The sequence below is a fragment of the Gymnodraco acuticeps genome, unplaced genomic scaffold (assembly GCF_902827175.1).
Source record: "Gymnodraco acuticeps unplaced genomic scaffold, fGymAcu1.1, whole genome shotgun sequence".
In the NCBI taxonomy this organism is placed as follows: Eukaryota; Metazoa; Chordata; class Actinopteri; order Perciformes; family Bathydraconidae; genus Gymnodraco; species Gymnodraco acuticeps.
The window spans coordinates 122101-147043 of record NW_022991947.1 but is presented as its reverse complement, the minus strand read 5'-3'; the positions used below and the strand labels follow the sequence as shown (position 1 = coordinate 147043).

Below are 24943 nucleotides of genomic sequence, written 5' to 3'. Positions count from 1 at the left end.
TATGGCTAAAAATTCAAATTGCTTACTGATCGATTTGGAAACTAATGTGGTTACACTGAACTTATTCTTAACATAAATGGCAACGCCACCACCTTTATTAGGCCGGTCGGTACGATACACATTAATACCATTTAAGGCAATGTCAGAGGCCAAAATAGATTTGTTTAGCCATGTTTCTGATAAGACCATGACGTCAGCGTCAGTCGATTTTGCCCAGATACGGACAAAATCTAGTTTGCCTAACAGACTGCGCACATTCAAGTGGATGAAACCCAACCCAGACCTATCTTTAAAATCAACAGGAGTAGCGATCTGACTACTACTACTGGGTGGACCAGGGTTAGGTTGTACATTTCCTGACAGTAATAACAACAACAAAAACAGGCATATTTTCTTCTTAAACGACACAAATACATTGTCATCTAATTTAGAAACACCGGAAAAGTCTGCGAGAGTGTGATTAGAGCTTAAGAAGCAGTCCTGAAGAACCATCATCGCAGGAAAATAAAAAAGACAAACATATTTTGTCGAGCAGATTGACTGTGACAAGGCAACCGGTAATTGTTTGAGCAACACATCCGAACCTTTGCAGGGGATGCCCACTGCGGGTGGCAGAACAGACCTGAATCCAGTAGTCTTCTCAGAATGAATAGAGATCTTCTCATAGTCCAAAACAGTTAACAGGCACAGCAGAATCCCGATATGGGCCATTTCCCCAGACCAGCACACAGTATCCGCGATGTTCCTGGAGCAAATCAGCACAGCAGCAAAGGACAGGCGAAAACAGCAGCGTGGAAGTGCTCCGGTCCCTCCGTGGTATCCCCGGGGTGAAAGCAGGCCTCTGCAACAGCAGAACCAGGACAGGTGGAAAGCAGGCCCCAGCGGTGGTAATATCCTCCTCCGCACAGCAGCACACGCCCGGTGGAAGCAGGCCAAGCCCGAAGCGTGGATCCACTCCGTCTCTCCGCGACGACTCCGGGGTAAAAACCTCTCCAGCACAGCCGTATTATACAGGTGGGAGCAGGCCTCCGTAGATCGCAGATCGCAGGCAGCAAACAGGTGGAGCCGCTCCGTCTCTTCGCGACGAGCAGGCCTCCGTAAATCGCAGATCGCATGCAGCAACAGGTGGAGCCGCTCCGTCTGTGTTCCGAAAAACACCTCAGTACAGCCGCACTCGACAGGTGGGAGTAGGCCTCCACAGTTCACAGACAACTAAAACTACTACTTGTATAAGCAGGGATGGCTAAACGTTTGTAAGCAGGAGAGCTAGATGCTAACAGATGCCAGATGCTAACAGGTAAGTGCGAGCCTGTAGAAAACTGTGCTGTGAGTTAGCATACCCTTCTCCATTATTTTGCAACACTGGTAAAGTGGTGTCATTCCCATGACATAGTCCATTCACTTCCACGTTAACTTCCAACCGTTGCATTTTCATTTCCAACACAGCTATCTTCTGTATACGTTTGTGGAAGTCATCTGTAGAGAACGGAGGCATTTTGCTACCAACTAGCTTAAGCTAAATAGCATGCAGTAGCCTACCAGGCATTAGCTGTTGCTAGGCCACGCTACTGTAAGACTGAGGTCGTCGCAAAAATGTCTATTTACGAGGATGAACTGTCCCAGTGATAAGTTAATGTCCAGGAGCCGCTGCTCGAAGTTTTCAGAGAATAAGAATAGGAAAATCAGCATAAAAAGTAAGCAGAGGCAGGAGCAAGCATAAAAGCGTCTGCACTGTAAGAAAGAAAGATAAGAGAAGTCCGGACAGCTCCGGAGGCCGGGCAGGAGCCGGTGGGACAGGTGTCGGCAAGATTCCCCACGGAAGAGGACACAGGGCCGGCAGGACCCCCGGCAGGAGAGCAGTCGGCGGAACCTCCAACGGCACAGGACATGGAGTTGGCAGGACCCCCAGCGGAAGAGTAGTCGGCGGGACCTCCAACGGCACAGGACATAGGGTTGGCAGGACCCCCGGTAGAAGAGTAGTCGGCGGGACCCCCAACGGGACAGGACACAGGGCCGGCAGGACCCCCGGCAGGAGAACAGTCGGTGGGACCTCCAACGGCCCAGGACACAGGGTTGGCAGGACCCCCGGCAGAAGAGTAGTCGGCGGGGCCTCCAACGGGACAGGACACAGGGTTGGCAGGACCCCCGGCAGGAGAGTAGTCGGCAGGGCCTCCAACGGCACAGGACATAGAGTTGGCAGGACCCCCAGCGGAATCTCCAACGACACTTGAGTAGGGACTTGAGTGGGAACTCGAGAGAGGGCTTGAGAGGGAACTCGAGAGGAAACTTGAGAGTTGACTTGAGAGGTGACTTGATCGGAATCTTGAGAGGGAACTTGATCGGAGACTCGAGAGGTGACTTGAGATGGGACTCGATGGGGAACTCGAGAGAGAGGGCTTGAGAGGGAACTCGAGAGGAGACTCGAGAGGGAACTCGAGAGGTGACTCGAGAGGGAACTCGAGAGGTGACTCGAGAGGGAACTCGAGAGGTGACTCGATAGGGAACTTGAGAGGGAACTCGAGAGGATACTCGAGAGGGAACTCGAGCGGTGACTTGAGAGGGAACTCGAGAGGTGACTTGAGAGGGGACCTGAGAGGGAACTCGAGAGGTGACTTGAGAGGGGACCTGAGAGGGAACTCGAGAGGAGACTTGAGAGGGGACTCGAGAAGAGACTCAAGAGGAGACTTGAGAGGGGACTCGAGAAGAGACTCGAGAGGGGACCTGAGAGGGAACTCGAGAGGAGACTTGAGAGGGAACTTGAGAGGAGACTTGAGAGGAGACTTGAGAGGGGACTTGAGAGGGAACTTGAGAGGGGACTCGAGAGGGGACTCGAGAGGAGACTCGATAGGGAACTCGAGAGGGGACTCGAGAGAGGGCTTGAGAGGGGACTCGAGAGAGGGCTTGAGAGGGAACTCGAGAGAGGGCTTGAGAGGGAACTCGAGAGGTGACTCGAGAGGTGACTCGAGAGGCGACTCGAGAGGGAACTCGAGCGGTGACTTGAGAGGGAACTCAAGAGGGGACCTGAGAGGGAACTCGAGAGGGGACTTGAGAGGGGACTCGAGAGGGGACTCGAGAGGAGACTCGAGAGGGGACTCGAGAGGAGACTCGATAGGGAACTCGAGAGGGGACTCGAGAGAGGGCTTGAGAGGGGACTCGAGAGAGGGCTTGAGAGGGAACTCGAGAGAGGGCTTGAGAGGGAACTCGAGAGAGGGCTTGAGAGGGAACTCGAGAGGTGACTCGAGAGGTGACTCGAGAGGGAACTCGAGCGGTGACTTGAGAGGGAACTGGAGAGGGGACTTGAGAGGGAACTCGAGAGGGGACTTGAGAGGGGACTCGAGAGGAGACTTGAGGGGACTCGAGAGGGGACCTGAGAGGAGACTTGAGAGGGAACTTGAGAGGAGACTCGAGAGGAGACTTGAGAGGAGACTTGAGAGGTGACTTGGGTAGAGACTTGAGAGGGAACTCGAGAGGGGACTTGAGAGGGGACTCGAGAGGAGACTTGAGGGGACTCGAGAGGGAACTCGAGAGGAGACTCGAGAGGGAACTCGAGAGGAGACTCGAGAGGTGACTCGGGTAGGAACTTGAGAGAGGACTCGAGATGGGACCTGAGAGGGGACTTGAGAGGGAACTTGAGAAGAGACTCGAGATGGGACCTGAGAAGTGTCTTGAAAGGGGACTTGAGAAGTGTCTTGAGTGGGGACTCGAGAGGGGACTCGGGTAGGAACTTGAGAGGGAACTCGAGAGGAGACTCTAGAGGGGACTTGAGGGGTGACTCGAGAGGAGACTTGAGAGGGAACTGGAGAGGAGACTTGAGAGGGGACTTGAGAAGGAACTTGAGAGGGAAGTCGAGAGGGGACTTGAGAGGGGACTTCAGAGAGGACTTGAGATGGGTCTTGAGAAGGGTCTTGAGAAGGAACTTGTGTCGGTCGGTACGCCGACAGGACACGGGGAGCTGGCGTCGGCTGGAGAGCCAGCAGGAGACGAGGTGCTGGAGTCGGCCGGTACGCCGACAAGACTCGGGGAGCTGGCGTCGGCTGGGGAGCCAGCAGGAGACGAGGTGCTGGAGTCGGCCGGTACGCCGACAAGACTCGGGGAGCTGGCGTCGGCTGGGGAGCCAGCAGGAGACGAGGTGCTGGAGTCGGCCGGTACGCCGACAAGACTCGGGGAGCTGGCGTCGGCTGGGGAGCCAGCAGGAGACGAGGTGCTGGAGTCGGCCGGTACGCCGACAGGCCTCGGGGAGCTGGCGTTGGCCGGTACGCCGACAGGACTCGGGGAGTTGGCGTCGGCTGGAGAGCCAGTCCTGGAGCCGAAACTGGAGTCGGGACCATGGCTACTGGGGCCGGTACTGAAGCCGGAACCATGGCTGCTGGGACCGGAACCATGGCTGCTGGGGCCAGGACTGGGGCTGGAACCATGGCTGTGTGGGCCGGTTCTGTAGCCGAAACCATGGTTGCTGGGGCCTGTACTGGAGCCCGAACCATGGCTGCTGGGGCCGGAACCAGGGCTGGAACCATGGCTGCTGGGGCCGGAACCAGGGCTGGAACCATGGCTGCTGGGGCCGGGACCATGGCTGTGTGGGCCGGTTCTGTAGCCGGAACCATGGCTGCTGGGCACGGAACCGGAACACGGATCCATGGCTGTGTGGGATGGTACTGGAGCACGGAACCATGGCTGTGTGGGCCGGTACTGGAGCATGGAGCCATGGCTGCTGGGGCTGCTAGCCTGGCCTTGCGACTCCTTCTCTTAGCAGCCGCCTGAATACTCCGTCGACCTCCATAAGCCAGACGAGTTCCAGAATACGACTCCTGGCCAGGAGCAGGAACTGGGGCAGAAGCATGGGTTGACTTCAGACGGAACCCACCGAGGCGTATGGTACCAGGTTGGGGAATTGGGAGCTAGCATGCCTGGGGCTAGCAGGCAGGGAATCACACACCGGGAGGATCTTTGAAATCCAGACAGGTAAGAATTTCACCAAACCTGGTTTCTCTCTAGCCAACTGGCGCGCCTCTGATAACACAGCCTCTCGCTGCTGAACTCCGGGTGCTCTCTTCCATCGATCCGAGCAGTTAGCCAAAAAAAAGGAAAAATTCAATAACTCAAGCTCGAACGGATCTGCTGGGCCCATTTCTTGGTTGGTGCTTTCTGATACGCAGAGTGAAGCAGGTAGGACCCAAACGCAGATAGCACTTGATAACACCTTTATTTCAAGGACTTAATTATACTTGGACAGACAAAACACTCTACGGTGAACTAGGTCACAAACAAAAGAAGCACCAACACTGAACACAGGAAGAGACAAGACTAAATACAGGGAGGGGTAATCACAAGACGAGAAACAGCCGGGCAGGGGAGGAGAAACACACGGGCCACAGGTGAACACAATCAGATAACTAGACACACCAGGGAAACTAACGACAGGAGGAAAAACACTGGGAAAAGGACCAGATAATAACCCAGGAGGAAAATATGACAGAGAACAGCAAAAACACCCAAACCTAGACATAGAAATGTGACATGACATGAGAATTGTGACAAATATCATATAATAGCATATCGGTCATCGCCTTTTTCTTCTTTTATAATCTTTGCAATAGAGATTTTTAATCTAATAGTGTTGTACATAAAACACAAAATATTAAGGTAACAAGTGCAGCCTCACCCTGCACTAGTAGTAAACAGTGACCTCAGTGTGGATACAGACAGGCAATCTTTTTCTTTCACTGACTCGGCTGCTCAGTACTTTAATACTTGTATGTCCTGAAATAGATTTGTATTTGAACACATTTGTATCTTTAGTGACCCCACCCCACGGGTAGCTTCATCAACAGAGTATTCTCCAAGCATCAGGTCATGATCATCAGCTGAATTTGATTGGCTGGTAACTCGGGTTGGCTCACAACCATTAGCCATCTGTTGACCATCATGACTACTGTATTTACATCTATTTAAGTCCTGTCATATTCAGAGACTGTGCAAACATCCACTGTCTAAGTACGTTTTTGGGCCTTGAAATGATTAGGAAGATCTGACTTATATATTCTTCAGACATATCCTTATCCATTGTTTAGTGTTGATATGCACATTCATTGCTTACATCTTTCAAGTCAAAGGCACTGACCATTGCTCACTTACTTCGTAGTAAGTTACAAACTCATGTTAATTTATGTAAGCATAATATTGAATGTCACGTTCTAGCCTCTTTTATGGACTAGGGCTATGTGAGGGCTTCAATGTGTACAGGTTCAACAATATGGGACTGCTGCCACCCTGTGGTGGATATCAGAATTGCAGCAAGTACGTGTTTACTATTAGTATTACGTTTATTGGTTAAATAGAAGCGACGTAAAACACTTATTTCAAGTTAGATTTGGCCTTATGTTTGGTATGTTTAATGAAACAAATACAATTCAACGTTATTGTTCCATCTGTCAATATATTATACTGTAGTAGATCAGCAAGAGACAGCAAGTTATTGATGAGTGAAACATTAGGAAAATGAAAAATAGCTAGAGGGTGCTGATTTAATTTTATAAGTGTTTTAGTATTCTGTGTAAATGCAATAATCAAGCATATAAATCAATATAACATCACACATCTACAAATCTCATTGTGGTCCTTGTGGTAAGAGATTGTAGGCATTAGTTACGAATTTTTGTTCTCAAAAAACAGTGCATTGTGTGTAATACAACCAGTGGCAGTTCTAGACCAATTTGACTGGGGGGGCCAGGCTGGGCCAGGCTGGGCCTGAGGGGGGCACAATAAATGCAGGACGAAAAAGACAAAAACAGTATGAAGTAACTGTGCATACACCTAAGAAAACAATGCAATACAGTTATTGGTATTTGTTTCATTACACATTATTATATACTTACCTTTGTGTGCTGTTTGGGTCTGTGGGACCCGTTTTCAGTGTTTACTAAAAGAAAATGTATGCAATTTAATTATTTGAACCTGCTTTATTTGGGGGTGGACCTAACCTTCTCTAGGGGGGTCCGGGGGCATGCATGAAGTTAAATGCATCAATCTGGTGCACTTTGAGCACAAAATGAATTTATGGTTACAGCTCTCAACACTCATATGAAAGAGAGCTGTATACTTTTCAATAATCAAAACATCTTTAGAATATGATCACAACCAATAACAAATAATTTAAACTAGTTTATTCTTATCTTATGTTACCATTAGTATTCTTTCTTTTTATTTATGCATATTTCACTAATCACTCCCCTTTCAAACTGTTTTTTTTTTTTACTGTCCTATAGTACACATTGGAATGATTTCTTTATTTTTTACAACACATTACATTGATACAGGTATGATCTCTCTAGCTCTCTCTCTCTTTCTGTCTCGCTCGCTCACAGAGGCTGTGTGCTCCTCCGTGGCGATGACGGCTTGCGTTAAGAAAACAAAAACATATTTGTAAAGTGGGGGCTATTGAGGGCTTGCGAGATACCGGTAGCTCGTGATCGACGTGTTGGAGACCCCTGCTCTAATGGGTCCGACTAGAATGACAAATATCGTTACTTCCACCTATTCCGTCAGCCAAGAAATCGTTTAATCATAAACTTATTTTTCTCTTTTTTTTTCTTCTTTAGGGGGGCCACAGGGGGGTCCAAAGTCAGTGTTAGGGGGGAACTAGCCTCCCCTGCCCCCCCCCCCCTAGAACCGCGCCTGAATAAAACTGTGAATTTTATTACATTAGTTCGTTTTTAAGGAAGGCCAGAGCTTCAGCATGTGTCAAATAGATTGTTCCCTTTAGTTAACATTATTTAAAAGATAATTATATTCCTATTTGATCATGTCCCCTTTATTGTAGGCCAATATTACAAACAAATATTTTTTCGGAGTTTAGGATGGCAGAAGACACTACCCAGAATCCTCAGCTATCGTTTGGGACTACGTACAACGTGTGTACAGTAGACACACGTTGCTACCGTCTATTATATTGGAAGCAGATTATCTGGTGTTTATGGAATCTTATTATAGACTGGTTCTCCCTCCCTAAATGAAGGATTACATCTATCACAGAAGCACAACACACTGTCAATTTGTTTGTGTTTGATGCTGACACTACAATCTCAATAATGTTACATTAGTGCCTTCAGCCTAGTTTCTAGCTGGCTTTACTCTATCATCCTTCTCAGGAAACTATTTACCATGAATCTCCTAAACATGGTAATGACAATCATTGATGTGGAAAAACTTAATGGAGCTGCTGTGACGCAAGTCAAATTTCAGACTTGATCTGACAATAAAGTAATATCGTATTGTATCGTATCGTATTAAAGAGGCTGTGCAGGTAGGCTGCATTAAAGATTGCACATGGAGAAAGGGAGAGAGTTGGGGTACTGAGATAATCAGCTATTGGCCTAACTAAATAGGGCTTATGCCAGAGGAGGCCTTGTTTAATAAGGACTTAAAGAGTGTGTATAGGTAGACCAGCATGTGTGTGAGAGAGAGACACATACAGTATACTACAGACACCACAAACAAGATATTGGATATACTAAAAGTACTCATAAATGTATAATTTATCATTCATTTATTAGCAAATGTCAGAAATACAGACGTTGCTACATTTCCCAAAGCACAAAGCACTAAGATTTATTATATGCACAAACATTTAAGTTTCATGCTTTTGTTTGAAGGACTATTCTTTGTTTTGCTTTTCTACCTTTTTCCAACTTCATTTTGTTGTATGTTTTATGTTTGCTGATTACTTGTATTGTTACCTCTGATTGTTGTAATGGTTAATTATGTGTAAAGGAATTGTATTCAACCCAAATTATACTCTCAAGAATGCAGTCAAAAATTAGGAGAGGGAATTTGTTGCTGATTTATTTGATCTAATAGGGATGTTAAAAAGGTATTGAATGCACTCCGGAGGCAGGATAATTTGGCCCACATATCCGTTTCTAGAAGATCAGCTGATGAGTTTAGCAGAGGCAGATCCCTGCTAACCTTCAGCACTATCTGCTGATGACAGATGGATTGTTTGGATTCAGCCCTCCGCCTTCTCCTTAGGGATCTCCCTCACTCAGTTCCCTCATCCCACTAACAGAGAGGATTATACTTGCATTTGGATATGTCCACTTCTGTTTCCCCCCTTTGTGTGTAATACCTGGGTAAGATTTGGTTTTCTTTAGGGTATTATCTGGATAAACCAGAATTGAAGTGCTTTGTTTTGCTTATTCTCTTTTCTTGTGCTTCTGTTCAGAGAAGTTGGAAGTAGCTCGCTCAGGGAAGTGTTGGACCGAGCGGGAGCTCCGTCACTCTGAAGAGGGAGAAGACAGGAACATTTGGAAGGAGAGAAGGAAGGAAGAACAATGTGTGCACAGAAGGAAGACGTGGAAAACTTCCTGAAGGAAAACCCTTCATTTGCTAAACAGTACTTTGCTAAGAAGATGAGCCCTGCCTCCATGTCGAAGGTGTCAGGACTCCCAGACACACAGATTGACTTCAGCCAGTTCCAGGAGCTCGCTCAGGTACATTTAATTATTACAAGTTGTTTATTTAGGAGAGGTTGTGTCACAGTTACCACACATACATATACTTTCATACAATATAACCTCTGACAAACATTTTGTATGTATTACGAAGTTCCTAATTTTCTCCAGTGAAACCAAATTCTAACAATTGTAGTTTTTCACTTTGTTTCAAGGTTGAAGAAAGCAAAATCATGTATGACCTGATCAAAGACATGCAGGAGAACATCAACGTGGAAAAGGTTGTGTTCAAGATCCTGAAGAGAGTCACTGCACTCATCCACGCCGACCGCTGCAGCTTGTTCATGTACCGGCAGAGGAACGGCATCGGGGAGCTGGCCACAAGGCTGTTCAATGTCAGCACAGAGGCACAGTTTGATGACTGTGTGGTGCCACCGGACTCTGAGATCTTCTATCCGATGGACATGGGAATAATCGGACATGTGGCCCTGACCAAGAAGACTGTTAATGTGAAAGATGTCACAGAGGTTAGTAGGATAAAAATGCAACGTTTAACAGAATTCCTAAACTTGGAAAAGAGTCTGTCACAGTGTTATTCATGAAACAACCACCAGATGAGGCCACAGCCTTCAATTGTTAATTCCCACATGTTGTGGTTTTGTCTAATAAATAAATGTTTTTCTTCATTACAATAACATATTAATCTTGTAGCAAGCATGCCTATTTATTAAAGTCACTGTGCCTTGTAAGAGGGACATCAATTAATGAATATCAATGTACAAGTATTTATACTTGTTGAAGTGAGATTGTAAATCCCCTTGTCAGACATGATCCAGTTATTTCCAGATCCCAACAGCCTCAGCTCTAGCTGTGGATTACACACCTCTGACATTTAGTCAGCAGGAAACATATCAAAACAACTTTACTTTACATCATACAGACTGAACATATAGTATGCCCATTTAAAATTGAACGTCAGTTTCATAATAAAAAAAAAATCTAGCACTGGCACTCATTAAATAAATGTTCCATATAGGGAACTGCACAATAATTATCCTGGTTTCGGTCAAAATGGTAAGACCTACCTAACATGTGGCATTTAAAGAACTAGACACTTCTAAGTCCTGTTAGTATTGTTCTAAACAGTAAACTTAACACATGTATTTTCTGTCTTTTAGAGCCCCCACTTCAGCTCATTTGTCGACGACCTCACAGAATATAAGACCCAGACCATTCTGGCTTCGCCCATCCTCAACGGCAAAGACTTGGTGGCTGTGATCATGGTTCTAAACAAGACCACTGGACCACACTTCACTGCTGAGGATGAAGATGTGAGCAAAAGCAAATATAACCTTAAAGCAGATCAGTGTGATGTACAGAGGCCTTGTCAATATAGATATTAAGATATACAGCAGGCAAATTACTGTTCTTAACATTACACAACAAAATAAGCACAACAATAACAGGTTGGTCGCATATAATAGCTGCAGCAGAAATCAAGATATTTACTACAATATTTCCATAGCACGTTCTTCAGAAGGAAAAGCTCAAAAAGCGGTTAATGTATTTATATATGTATTTGCTAGGGTTTCTATCTGCCTGAATATCTTGATTTCCTTTTAAACCATTAAATAAAACATGACTTTTTAATGAACATGAAAAATACATTTCGTTTTTGAAAATCTAAATTTTTCAAGATCACTCTTACTTTTTTGGCTTGTTGCACATAAGAAAAAAAACACTAAGTCACACATTTTATGTGCCTCAGTTTTGACATAAGGCTTTGAGTAATGTACACTGAACAAAAATATAAATGCAACACTTTTGTTTTTGCTCCCATTTTTCATGAGATGAACTCAAAGATCTAAAACATTTTCTATACACAAAATAACCATTTCTCTCAAATATTGTTCACAAATCTGAAAAAATCTGTGATAGTGAGCACTTCTCCTTTGCCGAGATAATCCATCCCACCTCACAGGTGTGGCATATCAAGATGCTGATTAGACAGCATGATTATTGCACAGGTGTCGTCTTTCAACCAGAAGGTCGTGGGTTCGATCCCAGCCCATGCAGTCAACATGTCGATGTATCCTTGGGCAAGGTACTTAACCCTGAGTTGCTCCCGATGGCATGGCCAACGGTGTGTGAATTTGTATGCATATTAGGTCCTAGAGTAACATACACTGCTCTGTATGAATGGGTGTGAATGGGTGAACGACATGTAGTATGTAAAGCGCTTTGAGGGGTCTTAAAGACTGGATAAAGCGCTATATAAGTACAGTCCATTTACCATTTACCATTTAGGCTGGCCACAATAAAAGGCCACTCTGAAACGTGCAGTTTTGCTTTATTGGGGGGGGTCTGGGTGGGTCCGAAAACCAGTCAGTATCTGGTGTGACCACCATTTGCCTCACGCAGTGCAACACATCTCCTTCGCATAGAGTTCATCAGGTTGTTGATTGTGGCCTGTGGAATGTTGGTCCACTCCTCTTCAATGGCTGTGCGAAGTTGCTGGATATTGGCAGGAACTGGAACACGCTGTCGTATACGCCGATCCAGAGCATCCCAAACATGCTCAATGGGTGACATGTCCGGTGAGTATGCTGGCCATGCAAGAACTGGGATGTTTTCAGCCTCCAGGAATTGTGTACAGATCCTTTCAACATGGGGCCGTGCATTATCATGCTGCAACATGAGGTGATGGTCGTGGATGAATGGCACAACAATGGGCCTCAGGATCTCGTCACGGTATCTCTGTGCATTCACAATGCCATCAATAAAATGCACATGTGTTCGTCGTCCATAACATACGCCTGCCCATACCATAACCCCACCACCACCATGGGCCACTCGATTCACAACATTGACATCAGAAAACCGCTCACCCACACAACGCCACACACGCTGTCTGCCATCTGCCCTGAACAGTGAAAACCGGGATTCATCCGTGAAGAGAACACCTCTCCAACGTGCCAGACGCCATCGAATGTGAGCATTTGCCCACTCAAGTCGGTTACGACAACGAACCGGAGTCAGGTCGAGACCCCGATGAGGACGATGAGCATGCAGATGAGCTTCCCTGAGACGGTTTCTGACAGTTTGTGCAGAAATTCTTTGGTTATGCAAACCTATTGTTGCAGCAGCTGTCCGAGTGGCTGGTCTCAGACGATCTTGGAGGTGAACATGCTGGATGTGGAGGTCCTGGGCTGGTGTGGTTACACGTGGTCTGCGGTTGTGAGGCCGGTTGGATGTACTGCCAAATTCTCTGAAACGCCTTTGGAGACGGCTTATGGTAGAGAAATGAACATTCAATTCACGGGCAACAGCTCTGGTGGACATTCCTGCTGTCAGCATGCCAATTGCACGCTCCCTCAAAACTTGTGACATCTGTGGCATTGTGCTGTGTGATAAAACTGAACATTTTAGAGTGGCCTTTTATTGTGGCCAGCCTAAGGCACACCTGTGCAATAATCATGCTGTCTAATCAGCATCTTGATATGCCACACCTGTGAGTTGGGATGGATTATCTCGGCAAAGGAGAAGTGCTCACTATCACAGATTTTTTCAGATTTGTGAACAATATTTGAGAGAAATGGTTATTTTGTGTATATAGAAAATGTTTTAGATCTTTGAGTTCATCTCATGAAAAATGGGAGCAAAAACAAAAGTGTTGCATTTATATTTTTTTTCAGTGTAGCTTTACAGTAGCGCAATGTTAGTTTAAAACTTTACATATATTTACTTATTTACTTTACTTACGATCTAGTCAGTCTATTAGTTATAGAGAGTATTAGAGATCTAGACAGGTGGGACATTTTAAAGTGGACCTATCATGCTATATTTGAAACATATATTGTAGGGCCATACCTATATAAAGTATATAAATATAGTTTTTTTTTCTAAATACCAAACAGATCCTGCATTTTAGCCATGCCTCATTTAGCTCTATTTGCTCTTTCCAGCCCTGTTTTTGCAGGGGGCTGATTCTGTGAGCTGCAACTGACCACGCCCCCCTGCAGGAGAGGGGAGTTGGCAGTTACTTTGGCATTAGGGCAGGGATATCTAGATACTTTCCAAGGTTTGACATAATGAATTGTGCTACTTTTAAAGCAAGCAACGATGTTTTCAAATCTGTAATCAAAAAGCTCCTCAAAAACGCTATCGAAGCAGTTCCTGCCGTTGCTACGTTAGTTCAAACAGTAACAACGGGCTATTTTTCTTAGCGGATGCATGTCAATTTAAATCAATACATACAACTATTTTTTAAATCAATCAAATCATTTTCTAAATCCATAAAAGCATTTCAATTAATATTGGGAGTCATATTGTTACTTTGTTGAGAATGTGGCCATCTAATAAGCGGAATAATGTGCAGCGACGCGGTCATTATGGGGAAAAGAACACCGACAGGCTGATCAGGAGCCCAACGCGAAGCGGAGGGATCTAGATCGGCATGAAGGTGTTATCATTATCCCTTACATATGATTATATAGAGTCATTATTCATTTGTTTTAAAGCAGGAGGCGCAAACGCTTGCCTCGGGGAAGGAGAAAAAGAGCCACAGCGGAGAATAAATAGAAGGGCAACCATGCAAGGGAAGTCTTCTTCGCTGCTTTTGTGGCAGACTACAGCGCCACTTATAGGCCTGGCATATGTACTACAGCGTCTCCAGCGCTTTTGAGCAGCAATGGCCGGCCGTGGCCCAACCTCTCATTCCCCTGATAGGTGGAGAATTGACCAATAGCCGTAGCACCACCGTCCTGACGTCAGGACAGTGTTCAAATCTGGATCAGTCTGTATCAGATCCGTTGCAGCCCCTTTTTTAGAGATTTGGGTATGGAGGAAAATAGAGAGGGTTGTGTTTTCTGACACTTGGTGAGTTCCCTGACACACCGGGGACACATATTCATGTATAAAAGACGTACAAAAGTGCATTTTGCATGATAGGTCCCCGTTAAGTTGTTTATTGCTTGAATATGTATAATGTTAATGTTAAATTGTGTTTTTGTGTGTCTTTATAATGGTTTTATATCGCTTTTCTTTCTCTTGATTGTCCGTTAAGCTTTTTTCAAAGTTTCTGAAAATTGCAACTTTGAACTTGAAGATCTACCACCTCAGTTACCTCCACAACTGTGAGACTCGTAAAGGACAGGTGAGTGGATTTTCATTCTACTAAAAAACAGTAAAAACTGCATTACCGAATGCTTTTCATGACTGCTGTATATGTGCTGTACTCCCCAGCTGCTGCTGTGGTCTGCCAACAAGGTGTTTGAAGAGCTGACAGACATTGAGCGACAGTTTCACAAGGCCTTGTACACAGTCCGAGCCTACCTCAACTGCGACCGCTACTCTGTCGGTTTACTAGACATGACGAAGGAGAAGGTACAGGGAATTTCTGTGCCCCTTCCTGATATATCCCATGATTTGTGTTCTTGCCTTTGTTACCCTGAGGTTAGGGCTGTGCGATTATGGCAAAAATCATAATCACGATTATTTGGTCAATAATTGATATCACGATTATTTTGACGATTATTCATTGACCATTTATTGAACTTTAAAACAAATAATATTTTACCAATAAACAAGATCAATAAATGTGTTGGAGCGCACTTCCAAAACCATACTAAACATATATTAATATGATAAATAAAAATAAATTAGACCAAAATAAATGAAATCAAACATGTTGCAGTGCACTGTCACAACCTACTGAAAACTCCTTAACATATAGCCAACATTTTGGTAAAACATATTCAACATATTCCACTCAGTTAAACGTTGAAGGCTGGCCCACCGTCATGGTCCAGAAGTAACAGGAAATAAATGTTGAACTACAATTTAAGACCAAATAAAAATGTTTAGGCCACCATGGCAAATGCTGGTAGGGCTGCTCGTGTCATCTCTTAAAGATTTTTTGCAAGAAATACCAGCCTGTTTACATGGTCTGGTTTCAGAGATGAGCGCAGGCAGGTGACAATATTGCCACCTGTACTGAAGACCCTCTCTGAAGAGGAACTTGTGGCAGTGCTGCCACATGACACAGGAAAAAAAGAAAAGACTCTGAAGAACCCTTTCTTTGCCATTATATAAAAATAGTGTTGCTACAAAAGTATAAATTAGGCTTACTAATAAAACAACTCAGATCTGAAGCTACACAGTAATCTGCTGCAGCAACAGTGCAATAAAAAAGACAACATTAATAGAATCAAACCCATTTTTTGTTGCATTTTATTAGAGTATAAAAATAAATGCCTTTTAAAATAGGATGCAAGCAACACTAGTTTCTGAACTGATAGACTATAATCAATTTAAACAGAACAGATCTTAATGTTTGCATTCTTATACCATTTTGTACAATAATTATCATGAATAAATTCAAACAAACTAAAACTTACAGCTGATTAATAACGGTATCTAAATTGAGTTTTTATTATATCAAAAACCTGTTGAAATGCTGCTGTTATTTTTACTGTCCCACAAAAGCGCGTCGCAGCCTCCAGGAAAGCTTCTTTCATAACTTCGCCGTCTTCGAAAGACTTCATGTGTTTCTCAAGAACGTGACTGACACGATAAGATGCTCTGGTAGCAGCCTTGCTCTTGTTGTTGGGCCTGGTGAAAATGGACTGCTGTGCATTTAGCTGTGCTCTCAGGCCCCTCCCCTTTTGGAGCGTAGGGCAGAATTAGGAGGGAATTCCGTCTCGTAGCGTTTGTGCACTGTTTTGAAATGCCGCTCCTAAATTACCCTTCTTCGATAAAGCCACGCTCGCATTGCAGATGAGACAGATGGACTTTGAATTGGAATAGATACAAAAATAATGATCCTCCCACTTGGAGTGCAAATTATATATTTTGGGCTTTTTTGCTTCTGCCATAATTGCGGTCTTGTGTGTGTGCGGACTGTCACTCCTGTTGACCATCCATGCTGTTGACACGGACAACGTCAGCGAACTAGTGCACTGCTCACCAGCCACGCCCAGACACATGGGGTGAGGCCGGCCAATCACAAAGCTTTGATGCGTTCAAGTGCATTATTCTGGCACGGGAACATTATGTTACAGGACATTAACGATAAAACAGAATATTGTTGTTCTATTTTTAGACACATCTCGCGATCGACTGGGAATCTCCCCGCGACCCTTCTTTTTAACTAGTTGCTGCTCTTGTTCTGACATCTTCGCTTGCGCTGAACACTCACAACACATGTCACTCCCACGTGGCCGAGTGGGCTTTTAGGGAGGGGCGAAAGCGCACCCAGCTAAATAATCGTATTTTGTCAATTATGCTGTTTTCCTAATCGTCGCAAACCATAATCGTAATCGCGATTAAAATACGATTAATTGCACAGCCCTACCTGAGGTGCTGATTTTTCTCTGCAATTTCATGTCTGTTTCCTTCCAGGAGTTCTTTGATATCTGGCCTGTGTTGATGGGAGAGCAGGCCCCGTACTCTGGTCCTGTCACTCCTGATGGCAGGGTACAATGTTTTATCTAATTTGACTTACATTATCATCACTAATCCATTGTATAACTTCGCTTGGCAGTGAAAATATTAGATACATTGCTTGGTCTTTTTTTCCATTTAAACATAACGTCTGTGTTTTATTTTTTCCTCCAGGAGATCATTTTCTACAAAGTCATTGACTATATACTACACGGAAAAGAAGACATCAAAGTAATACCGTAAGTCATCATTTGACTGTTTCCTTTAGTCTGATTATTATTGTTTTTTTAAAATCTGTGTTAGATGTGCTTACCTTTCCTCTTGCCTTACTGCCACACAGAAATCCGACTCCAGATCATTGGGCCTTGATTAGCGGCCTGCCTACTTATGTTGCTGAGAGCGGTTTTGTGAGTTTCTTTACATTACTACAACCAGTAAATCAGGTAAAAACTAATGAATGTATTCACACATCTTCCACCTCGATCAATATGTTTTATTTCTGTTTTTCAGATTTGTAACATTATGAATACAGCTGCTGACGAGATGTTCAAGTTTCAAGTAAGAGACTTAAGACAGCTAAGTTTAGCTAGAAGGTAAAAAAAGATGGCTTTGCAATAAAACAGTCAGGTATGTTTAGAGATTTTCATCGGGTATCACATGCTTTTGCTTGTCGATGCATTATTTCAGACTGAGCCACTCGACAGCAGTGGTTGGACCATAAAAAATGTCCTCTCGCTGCCGATCGTCAACAAAAAAGAAGAGATAGTTGGTGTGGCCACTTTTTACAACAGAAAAGACGGAAAACCTTTTGATGATCAGGATGAACAGCTCATGGAGGTATATTAACACTGCATGCATTATATAGTCACTCACTATGCTGTGAAATCAGAAACTGTAGTACAGCTCTTCTTGGAATGATAATAAAAGTGTAGCAATGAATCTCTGTGAGTTACACAGTGCATTCTGCTCATTTCCCGAACCCTATTTTCTCAGGCTTTGACCCAGTTCCTGGGCTGGTCTGTTTTAAACCCGGACACTTACGACAAGATGAACAAGCTGGAGAATAGGAAAGACATTGCTCAAGACATGGTGCTCTACCACATCAAATGCCGGGATGATGAGATTCAGGATGTCCTGGTCAGTTCTTTTTACTGTTTTCCACATTTGCTTTTCACTATGATATCCTATAACTACCTATGTAGTTGGGCTTGCTATTCAGTCAATTCATACTTGCAGTACAACCTTCATTTTTTTTCTAATATATCTCAGAACACCAGAGAAGTGTACGGCCGTGAACCCAGAGACTGTGAAGAGGAGGAGCTCCTGGATATCCTGGTAACTTGTCTGTAATTGAGTGTCTAACAATGTGCCTAAGTAGAACCTAATCTTTAGGAGAGTAGCCAAATTGTCCCTTTCCTATATTTAAGCATAACTATCTTCACATTCTGCTATGAATGTGCTGTGTACACAGTTTCATCTTACTCTGCTTTGTTATGTTAATTTCCCTTTTAGAAAAAAGACCTACCTCCTCTCATAAAAAAGTTTGAGATCTACGAGTTCCACTTTTCGGATTTTAACTGCACAGAGATGGAGCTGGTGAAGTGCGGGGTGCAGATGTACTATGAGGTCGGGGTTGTCAAGAAGTTCCAGGTCCCTCAAGAGGTGGTTTTGGCACACAGATAATATTATTTAACTTGATTATAAAAAACAAAGACCATTTGACTCATCAGTTCTCTTCCGTCAGGCGCTGGTTCGGTTCATGTACTCGCTCAGTAAAGGCTACAGAAAAATCACCTACCACAACTGGCGTCACGGCTTCAATGTGGGCCAGACCATGTTTACACTCTTAACGGTAGCGCTTTTTAATATAATTTTCTTCTGTATTTAAATGTCGGCAAGCACTATTATGTTAATTTTAAAGCCTGGAAGCCTAAATAAGGTGAACTATCTACAAAATGTTATGATTTTCTTTGTTATGACCTCTCTGTGTGTGTTCAGACGGGATTGCTAAAGCGGTACTACACTGACTTGGAGGTGATGGCCATGATAACGGCAGGCTTCCTCCATGATCTTGATCACAGAGGGACCAACAACTTGTACCAAGTCAAGTAAGTGCTGTTGATTTTTTTACATTTCTTAGTGGAAAAATAATACAATCTACACTCTCTAATCTGGGCGGTGGTGGCGAAGTCGATAGGGACTTGGCTTGGCAACTGGAAGGTCACCAGTTCAAGTCCCGGCAAGACCAAGTGCTACCGAGGTGTCCCTGAGTAAGGCACCGTTCCCCACACTGCTCCCCGGGCGCCGTTCAAAATGGCAGCACACTGCTCCTAACACTAGGATGGGTCAAATGCAGAGAAACAATTTCCCCACGAGGGATTAAAAGTCTATCTTATTCTCTTACACACAAATAAATACACTTTGCTAATAGAGATAATCAGAGAGGTTCAATAGTAACACTGATGTGTCTCAGTCCCATAATACTGCTTAATATCATGGTTTGCTGACAGTAAACACACTTTATCATATTTTGAAAAATCTACATTTGAATATAAAACAATTTTAATAGAACAAAGAAGAAAATAAAAAGTATATTAGAACATTGAGAGTTCGGGAAAAATGTTTGTAAAAGGCCCATAAAGTCCTTTGATATGTAAATGTTTGAGAAACCGGCTCGAGATACACTTTTTGTTATATTCCATGGAATGCTCTTAACATCCCGATAGTTATGAATATTTTAAGTGATATGCCAAAAAAATCATTAAAAAATGTCATCTGTGGAAGCCGTAACACTGTAAAAAGCACGACCAATCATCTGAGCCGGCCCGGCTAAAGTAACTGGATGGCCTACCTGCCTGTCAGCCTTCCATCTGTGCACAAACTTATCTCGTGCCCTCATTGGTCATGTGCGCGTTCGTGTGTGTTGGAGGAGGGGCTTTGTAAGGAAGTGGCAGATTTTTTCCGGTTGTGTATTTTCAAATTCTAGCGCACTCGAGCTGGTTTCTCCAAAATTACCTACCCCACCTTTAAAACTGATGATATTGTTGTTAATCTTGAATTTATCTATGCCAACAGATCTGGCAACCCTATGGCTAAACTCCATGGCTCCTCCATCCTGGAACGACACCATCTAGAGATGGGAAAGTTTCTCTTGGCTGACGAGGTAAGAAAGGAGAGGTGAAGTAGACTGGAACATCATTGAAATGTCTATAACTGACGCCCATCCGTCTCATCCTATCCACAGTCACTGAATATCTACCAGAACCTTAACAGGCGCCAGGTTGAGCATGTGATTCATCTAACAGACATCGCCATCATTGCCACTGACCTGGCTCTTTATTTCAAGTAAGCAGAATCTCTTATAGTCTCACTTTACTTTATTATTACCTCGCTCTTTCTTGTTTTTTTAAACCATAAAAACACATGATGATTAATGGTAAAATGACTCCTCTCCTCCTACTTTGCCAGGAAAAGAACAATGTTTCAGAAGATTGTGGATCTTTCCCACACATACGAGGATGAAAAGAAGTGGGTCGACTTCATGTCCCTTGAAACAACCAGAAAAGAAATTGTCATGTGAGTGCAACGAGCATGTAAGTTGTTCTTTGTTCCTTTAAAAAATATCTGATCCTCTAAAAAATCTTTTTTTCAGGGCAATGATGATGACCGCATGTGACTTGTCAGCCATCGCCAAGCCTTGGGAGGTACAGAGCAGGGTGAGAAGAAGAAAATATGTCATAAATCAGTGTCTAGCTGAGTATTTTTTGTTTTTTGTGAATGTGTTATTTTTGTGTGTCTCTTTCAGGTTGCCTTGTCTGTAGCAGCAGAGTTTTGGGAGCAGGGTGACTTGGAGAGGACAGTCCTTGAGCAGCAACCTATTGTGAGTTTACAAATAGTTTTCGTAAATATGTCATGATTTTCATCTTTGTTGAAAATGTGCATATGAGAAAGCATATGTTAGTATCAGTGAGTGTAGGCTACTTATGGTTTATAACAAGTTCTAAACACAGACATTTAAAATAAATTATAATATAAATGACACATATAAAAAATGTTGATTAAACTGATTTAAAATGACTCTCCCGTATCAGACTTTGTGCTTATTAGGCTACTTAACATAAGAATGTTTAAAATAACCAGGAAGGAAAGAGATGATGTCAGGCAGGTGTGTTTAGTAACAAGAAGTTATAGATTTGTTTTATGTTATTGATATATTTTTGACTCAAACACTGCCTGTCCCTCCCACCAGCCCATGATGGACAGGAACAAGTCAGCAGACCTTCCAAAGATGCAGTGTGGCTTCATTGACTTTGTCTGCACTTTTGTCTATAAGGTAATGTTTAGTATTGCAGTCTGATTATTTGCATCTGTTCAGTTAACCTTTTTTTCATCATAACCCCCTTCTCCTAGTGCTTTTTCTTATCCTTGCATTTGTTTTTTTAAGCGTGATTTGTCCCTTTCTTCTCAGGAGTTTTACCGCTTCCACCCACAAATCAAGCCCATGCTGGACGGCATCCTGAATAACAGGAAGGAGTGGAATGCTAGAAAAGAGGTGTATGAGGCATCACTCAAAGCCATAGAGGACGAGAAGGCAGCTAAAGAGACCAGTAAAGGTGCAGTGATTGTTTTGATATTGCACAACTGTGAAATGTTTTAGAAGCTTTGCAATGATTTGTTTTCAATTGTATTCATATTTGTGCCATTGTGTAACATTTTGTATTACCTGTTGATGATAGCCTATACCAATGTGCTGATTTATAAAAATATTGAATATTTTCTTTTGTATGTCTTTTTCTACCAGCTCCTCAAAACCCCAGTGAAGGCTCCAAGACTTGCTCAATGTGCTAAAAGGTCGGAAAGCTTCTCATGGCTGACTTCAGTCTTACTGACCAGGAAAACATGAAATAAAGACGGAAACTAGAGTAAATGCAAATAGTAGAAGTATTTTTTCAGACAAACTGGTTGAATCGAAAGAAGGAACAACGTTTATCTTTAAGGAACACTTTACATTTTTTTTATTGAAGACTCTTGGAAAAAACCCAGAAATAGTCATGACTAAGATATGGATCAAGGGTGATTTTTGAATCTCAGGTTATCACCCACTCATCCCCATATAGTATCAGCTTCCTTAAATGTTAAGGATTATTGTTAGTTCAGATGGTGCAGATATGGTTATGGATGCTTGTTTGTTTGCTGTGGGACAAACATTTCTTTCCAGAGTTTATTTGAAGTTATGCAATACTGAAAAAAGATGTATGTTAATCTGTGTTGTAAATGATGCCCATGTACAATAATATGTAACACATTATACAATTCTTTAATGCAAAGTCCAAGGCACAGCAGATGGTATATCTTGTTTGGAGCTGTTTTCAAACAAACTGTAAATTGTACATACATATGATATTCATTTAGGGGTTCAGAATGCACATTTTAGAAAATGAGTACATAGATATATAGTTGAACTACTGTACTGTACATATATTTTAAAATGATCATTTCATGTTCACTCCTTCCAGTCACTTACCATTTACAAATTAGTGTTGTTTACCTTGATTGCAGAGAGCCAAATGTAGATGAATAAAATATATATATTTTTAGTTACGTTTACTAGCGTGCATTTATCAAATACAAGTTTATGCAGTGGATATACGCATACAACATATATACGTAGAATTACTGGCTGGTCAGTATTGTAAAGCTTGCCTCTTCACATATACACTGATGACACAAATAAAGCAAATATATTTTTACGAGATAACTGTGAATTTATTTCCGTAAATTACTTTTCTCACTTTTTCCTGGAACTTGCCTAGAAACCAAAATAAATTACTTTTGAATTACATCATAGAAATATCACTATCCTAATGTTGAGGGTCAGCAAAATTAAATGACCTTTAACAATGTAATAACATGCACTGTTTATGCAACAAGGTAAAGTAGAGTATGTAAGAAGGTTTTAACAGAACACAACGCAAGAGTATTTAGGGAACATTTCTGTCCACACTGCACTTTTTACTACTGGTCCCTGACCCCAATCCTGGGATTGCTAATTGGCCAGGATTACAAACAGGCTCATCTCCTACTGAAGGACACACACACACACACCTTTACTTTGTGAAGGATTCTCAATTCTCTAATTCCCCTCCTCGACTCCTATCCTCGTGTCTTTGTCCCGCCCACAGGAGATGCGAGCGGAGGAGTCAGGGAGGGGAACCGAGGAGAGAGGAGTGGAAGCAGCAGGCGGTTAGAGAAATTAGAAATCCTCTCCTGTGAGCAGTCATTTTAAAGAGACGTCCATTAATGATGACCGGAGGCACAGCAGCACTGTCTGATGGGCAGAACTGTGTTCATGATGACTTATATATTTACTTTTAATTTATTCACAGTGCAGTATAATGAGACAATAACAGGCTACAGATGCGGACATATACACACACACACATATATATAATTATATAAATATATACAATTTCAGATTCAAACAAGTATGAGAGCACTCTCATAAAAACGTAACACTATCAGAGACTGGATATACCCCCCCTCTCTGGTCGCTACAATGGGGAAATGAAATTACGGGCCAAACAATTATTAAGGGGACCAATAATTGGACACCAAACCAACTGAGACCTGTCTGTCAGCCGCATACGCACACGCACACACACACACACACACACACGTTGTGTATTTTATTATGTGAAGCACTAAATGGTTTTAGAAAAATATCGACTATGTTTGTAGATATCTACTAAACTAAAGCATACAAATAAAGAGAGTAATGTAGGCCTGTTATACTGAGTGATATGTAACGTTCGACAAAGGGAGTCGGAAACAGGCTTCAAGTTATTGGGGTTTAATAACTCCTTTGATCGCATACAGTCACAGGTTACAGGTTGCAGGTTCATCATCACTCCGTACTGCACTCACTAACTCACACATATCAGCAGGGTCAACGTCACAACTTCCCCACCCTCCCCCCTCTGCTCCCCCAACCACAGGCCCGCACACCGACCAGCATCACTGTGCAGCTCTGTGATTGGCAGAGAGACGGGGGATGCTTGAGTGACACACTCAGCACCCTATACAGGGTCGCTACACTACCCCCCTACTACAAAGTTCCTCGCCCACGAGGAACAAATAAAACCTAGAACAAAAAAAAACAACTAAACACAAACCCACAGCAGCGAGAACGTGCTACACATTTTTTTTTTGTTGAACTAGGAAGGTCTGGGTGGACTACCATCCCTTCCAGTGAGACCGGGGCACATTCTTGCCCTCTACAGGAACCGAGGGGTCTCACTACTAACTTAAACTATCACACAAAGTCTCTGAACCGACTCGGGGGTTGTGTCTGCCTTCTCGGCAGGGGGACAGGGGGTGCCGGTTCTGGTCCAGGCGGGGAAAAGGGAAAGAAAGTGGGGGGGGACTCAGTCACTGACGGGGGGCCGCTGCTCCGCTCGCCGGGGGACCTGGGTGGGGGTGTCCCTTGGGCATGTGGAGAAGCGACTCCTCTATACAGGGCCAACCTGTCTCTGTGGAGCACAACTTTTCTCCCCTTGGAAGGCAGCTGCACCCTGTAGACAACTCCCCCCACCCTCTCCAGTACTCTGCAGGGACCAACCCACTGGCTGTCAAGTTTTGGGCACTGGCATTTTTTCCGTTGCGGGCTGTAGACCCAGACCAGCTCCCCGGCCTGGAAGTGCTGCCCTCTTGTCCTGGTATTATAGTTCCGTTTCTGTCTCACACACCAGCACTTTTCTGCTGATTGCGGGCAAAGGCGTGAGCGGAATCAAGGCGGTCCTGAAGTCTCCTGGCGTACTCAGGCCCTGGAAGAGTGTCCAGGGAATCCGATGGCTGACCAAACGCCAAAACGGCAGGGGTGCGGAGCTCTCTCTCTAACATGAGGAGGGCAGGAGAACAGGCTGAGGACTCCTGGACTGCAGAGCGACATGCCATGAGCACAAGGGGCAGATGCTCGTCCCAGTCACGCTGGTGCTGAGACGTGAGGATGGCCAGCTGCTGGCCCATGGTGCGATGGAATCTCTCGACTAGTCCGT

The 24943-nt window shown here is 43.8% G+C and overlaps 1 protein-coding gene across 1 annotated transcript; it reads left to right on the top strand.

Moving 5' to 3' along the window:
- Nucleotides 1–1243: 1243 nt before the first annotated feature.
- Nucleotides 1244–22619, top strand: pde6b (phosphodiesterase 6B, cGMP-specific, rod, beta). Its single transcript, XM_034200559.1, has 24 exons — nt 1244–1297; nt 9220–9485; nt 9662–9973; nt 10625–10777; nt 14512–14601; nt 14691–14831; nt 16848–16922; nt 17064–17128; nt 17230–17296; nt 17400–17447; nt 17577–17726; nt 17883–18026; nt 18159–18224; nt 18402–18551; nt 18634–18741; nt 18888–18997; nt 19965–20052; nt 20134–20234; nt 20358–20465; nt 20542–20605; nt 20695–20769; nt 21139–21222; nt 21358–21502; nt 21691–22619. The coding sequence occupies exons 2-24, from the start codon at nt 9327–9329 to the stop codon at nt 21735–21737; spliced, it is 2550 nt and encodes an 849-aa protein (XP_034056450.1). The 5' UTR covers nt 1244–1297; nt 9220–9326; the 3' UTR covers nt 21738–22619.
- Nucleotides 22620–24943: the final 2324 nt, after the last annotated feature.

Coding starts and splice junctions, on each gene's coding strand:
- pde6b (XM_034200559.1), top strand. CDS start 9,327: ATGTGTGCACAGAAGGAAGACGTGGAAAACTTCCTGAAGGAAAACCCT. Junction 18,225..18,401: donor AGGAGCTCCTGGATATCCTG/GTAACTTGTCTG, acceptor TTTCCCTTTTAG/AAAAAAGACCTACCTCCTCT. Junction 20,235..20,357: donor GACCTGGCTCTTTATTTCAA/GTAAGCAGAATC, acceptor CTACTTTGCCAG/GAAAAGAACAATGTTTCAGA.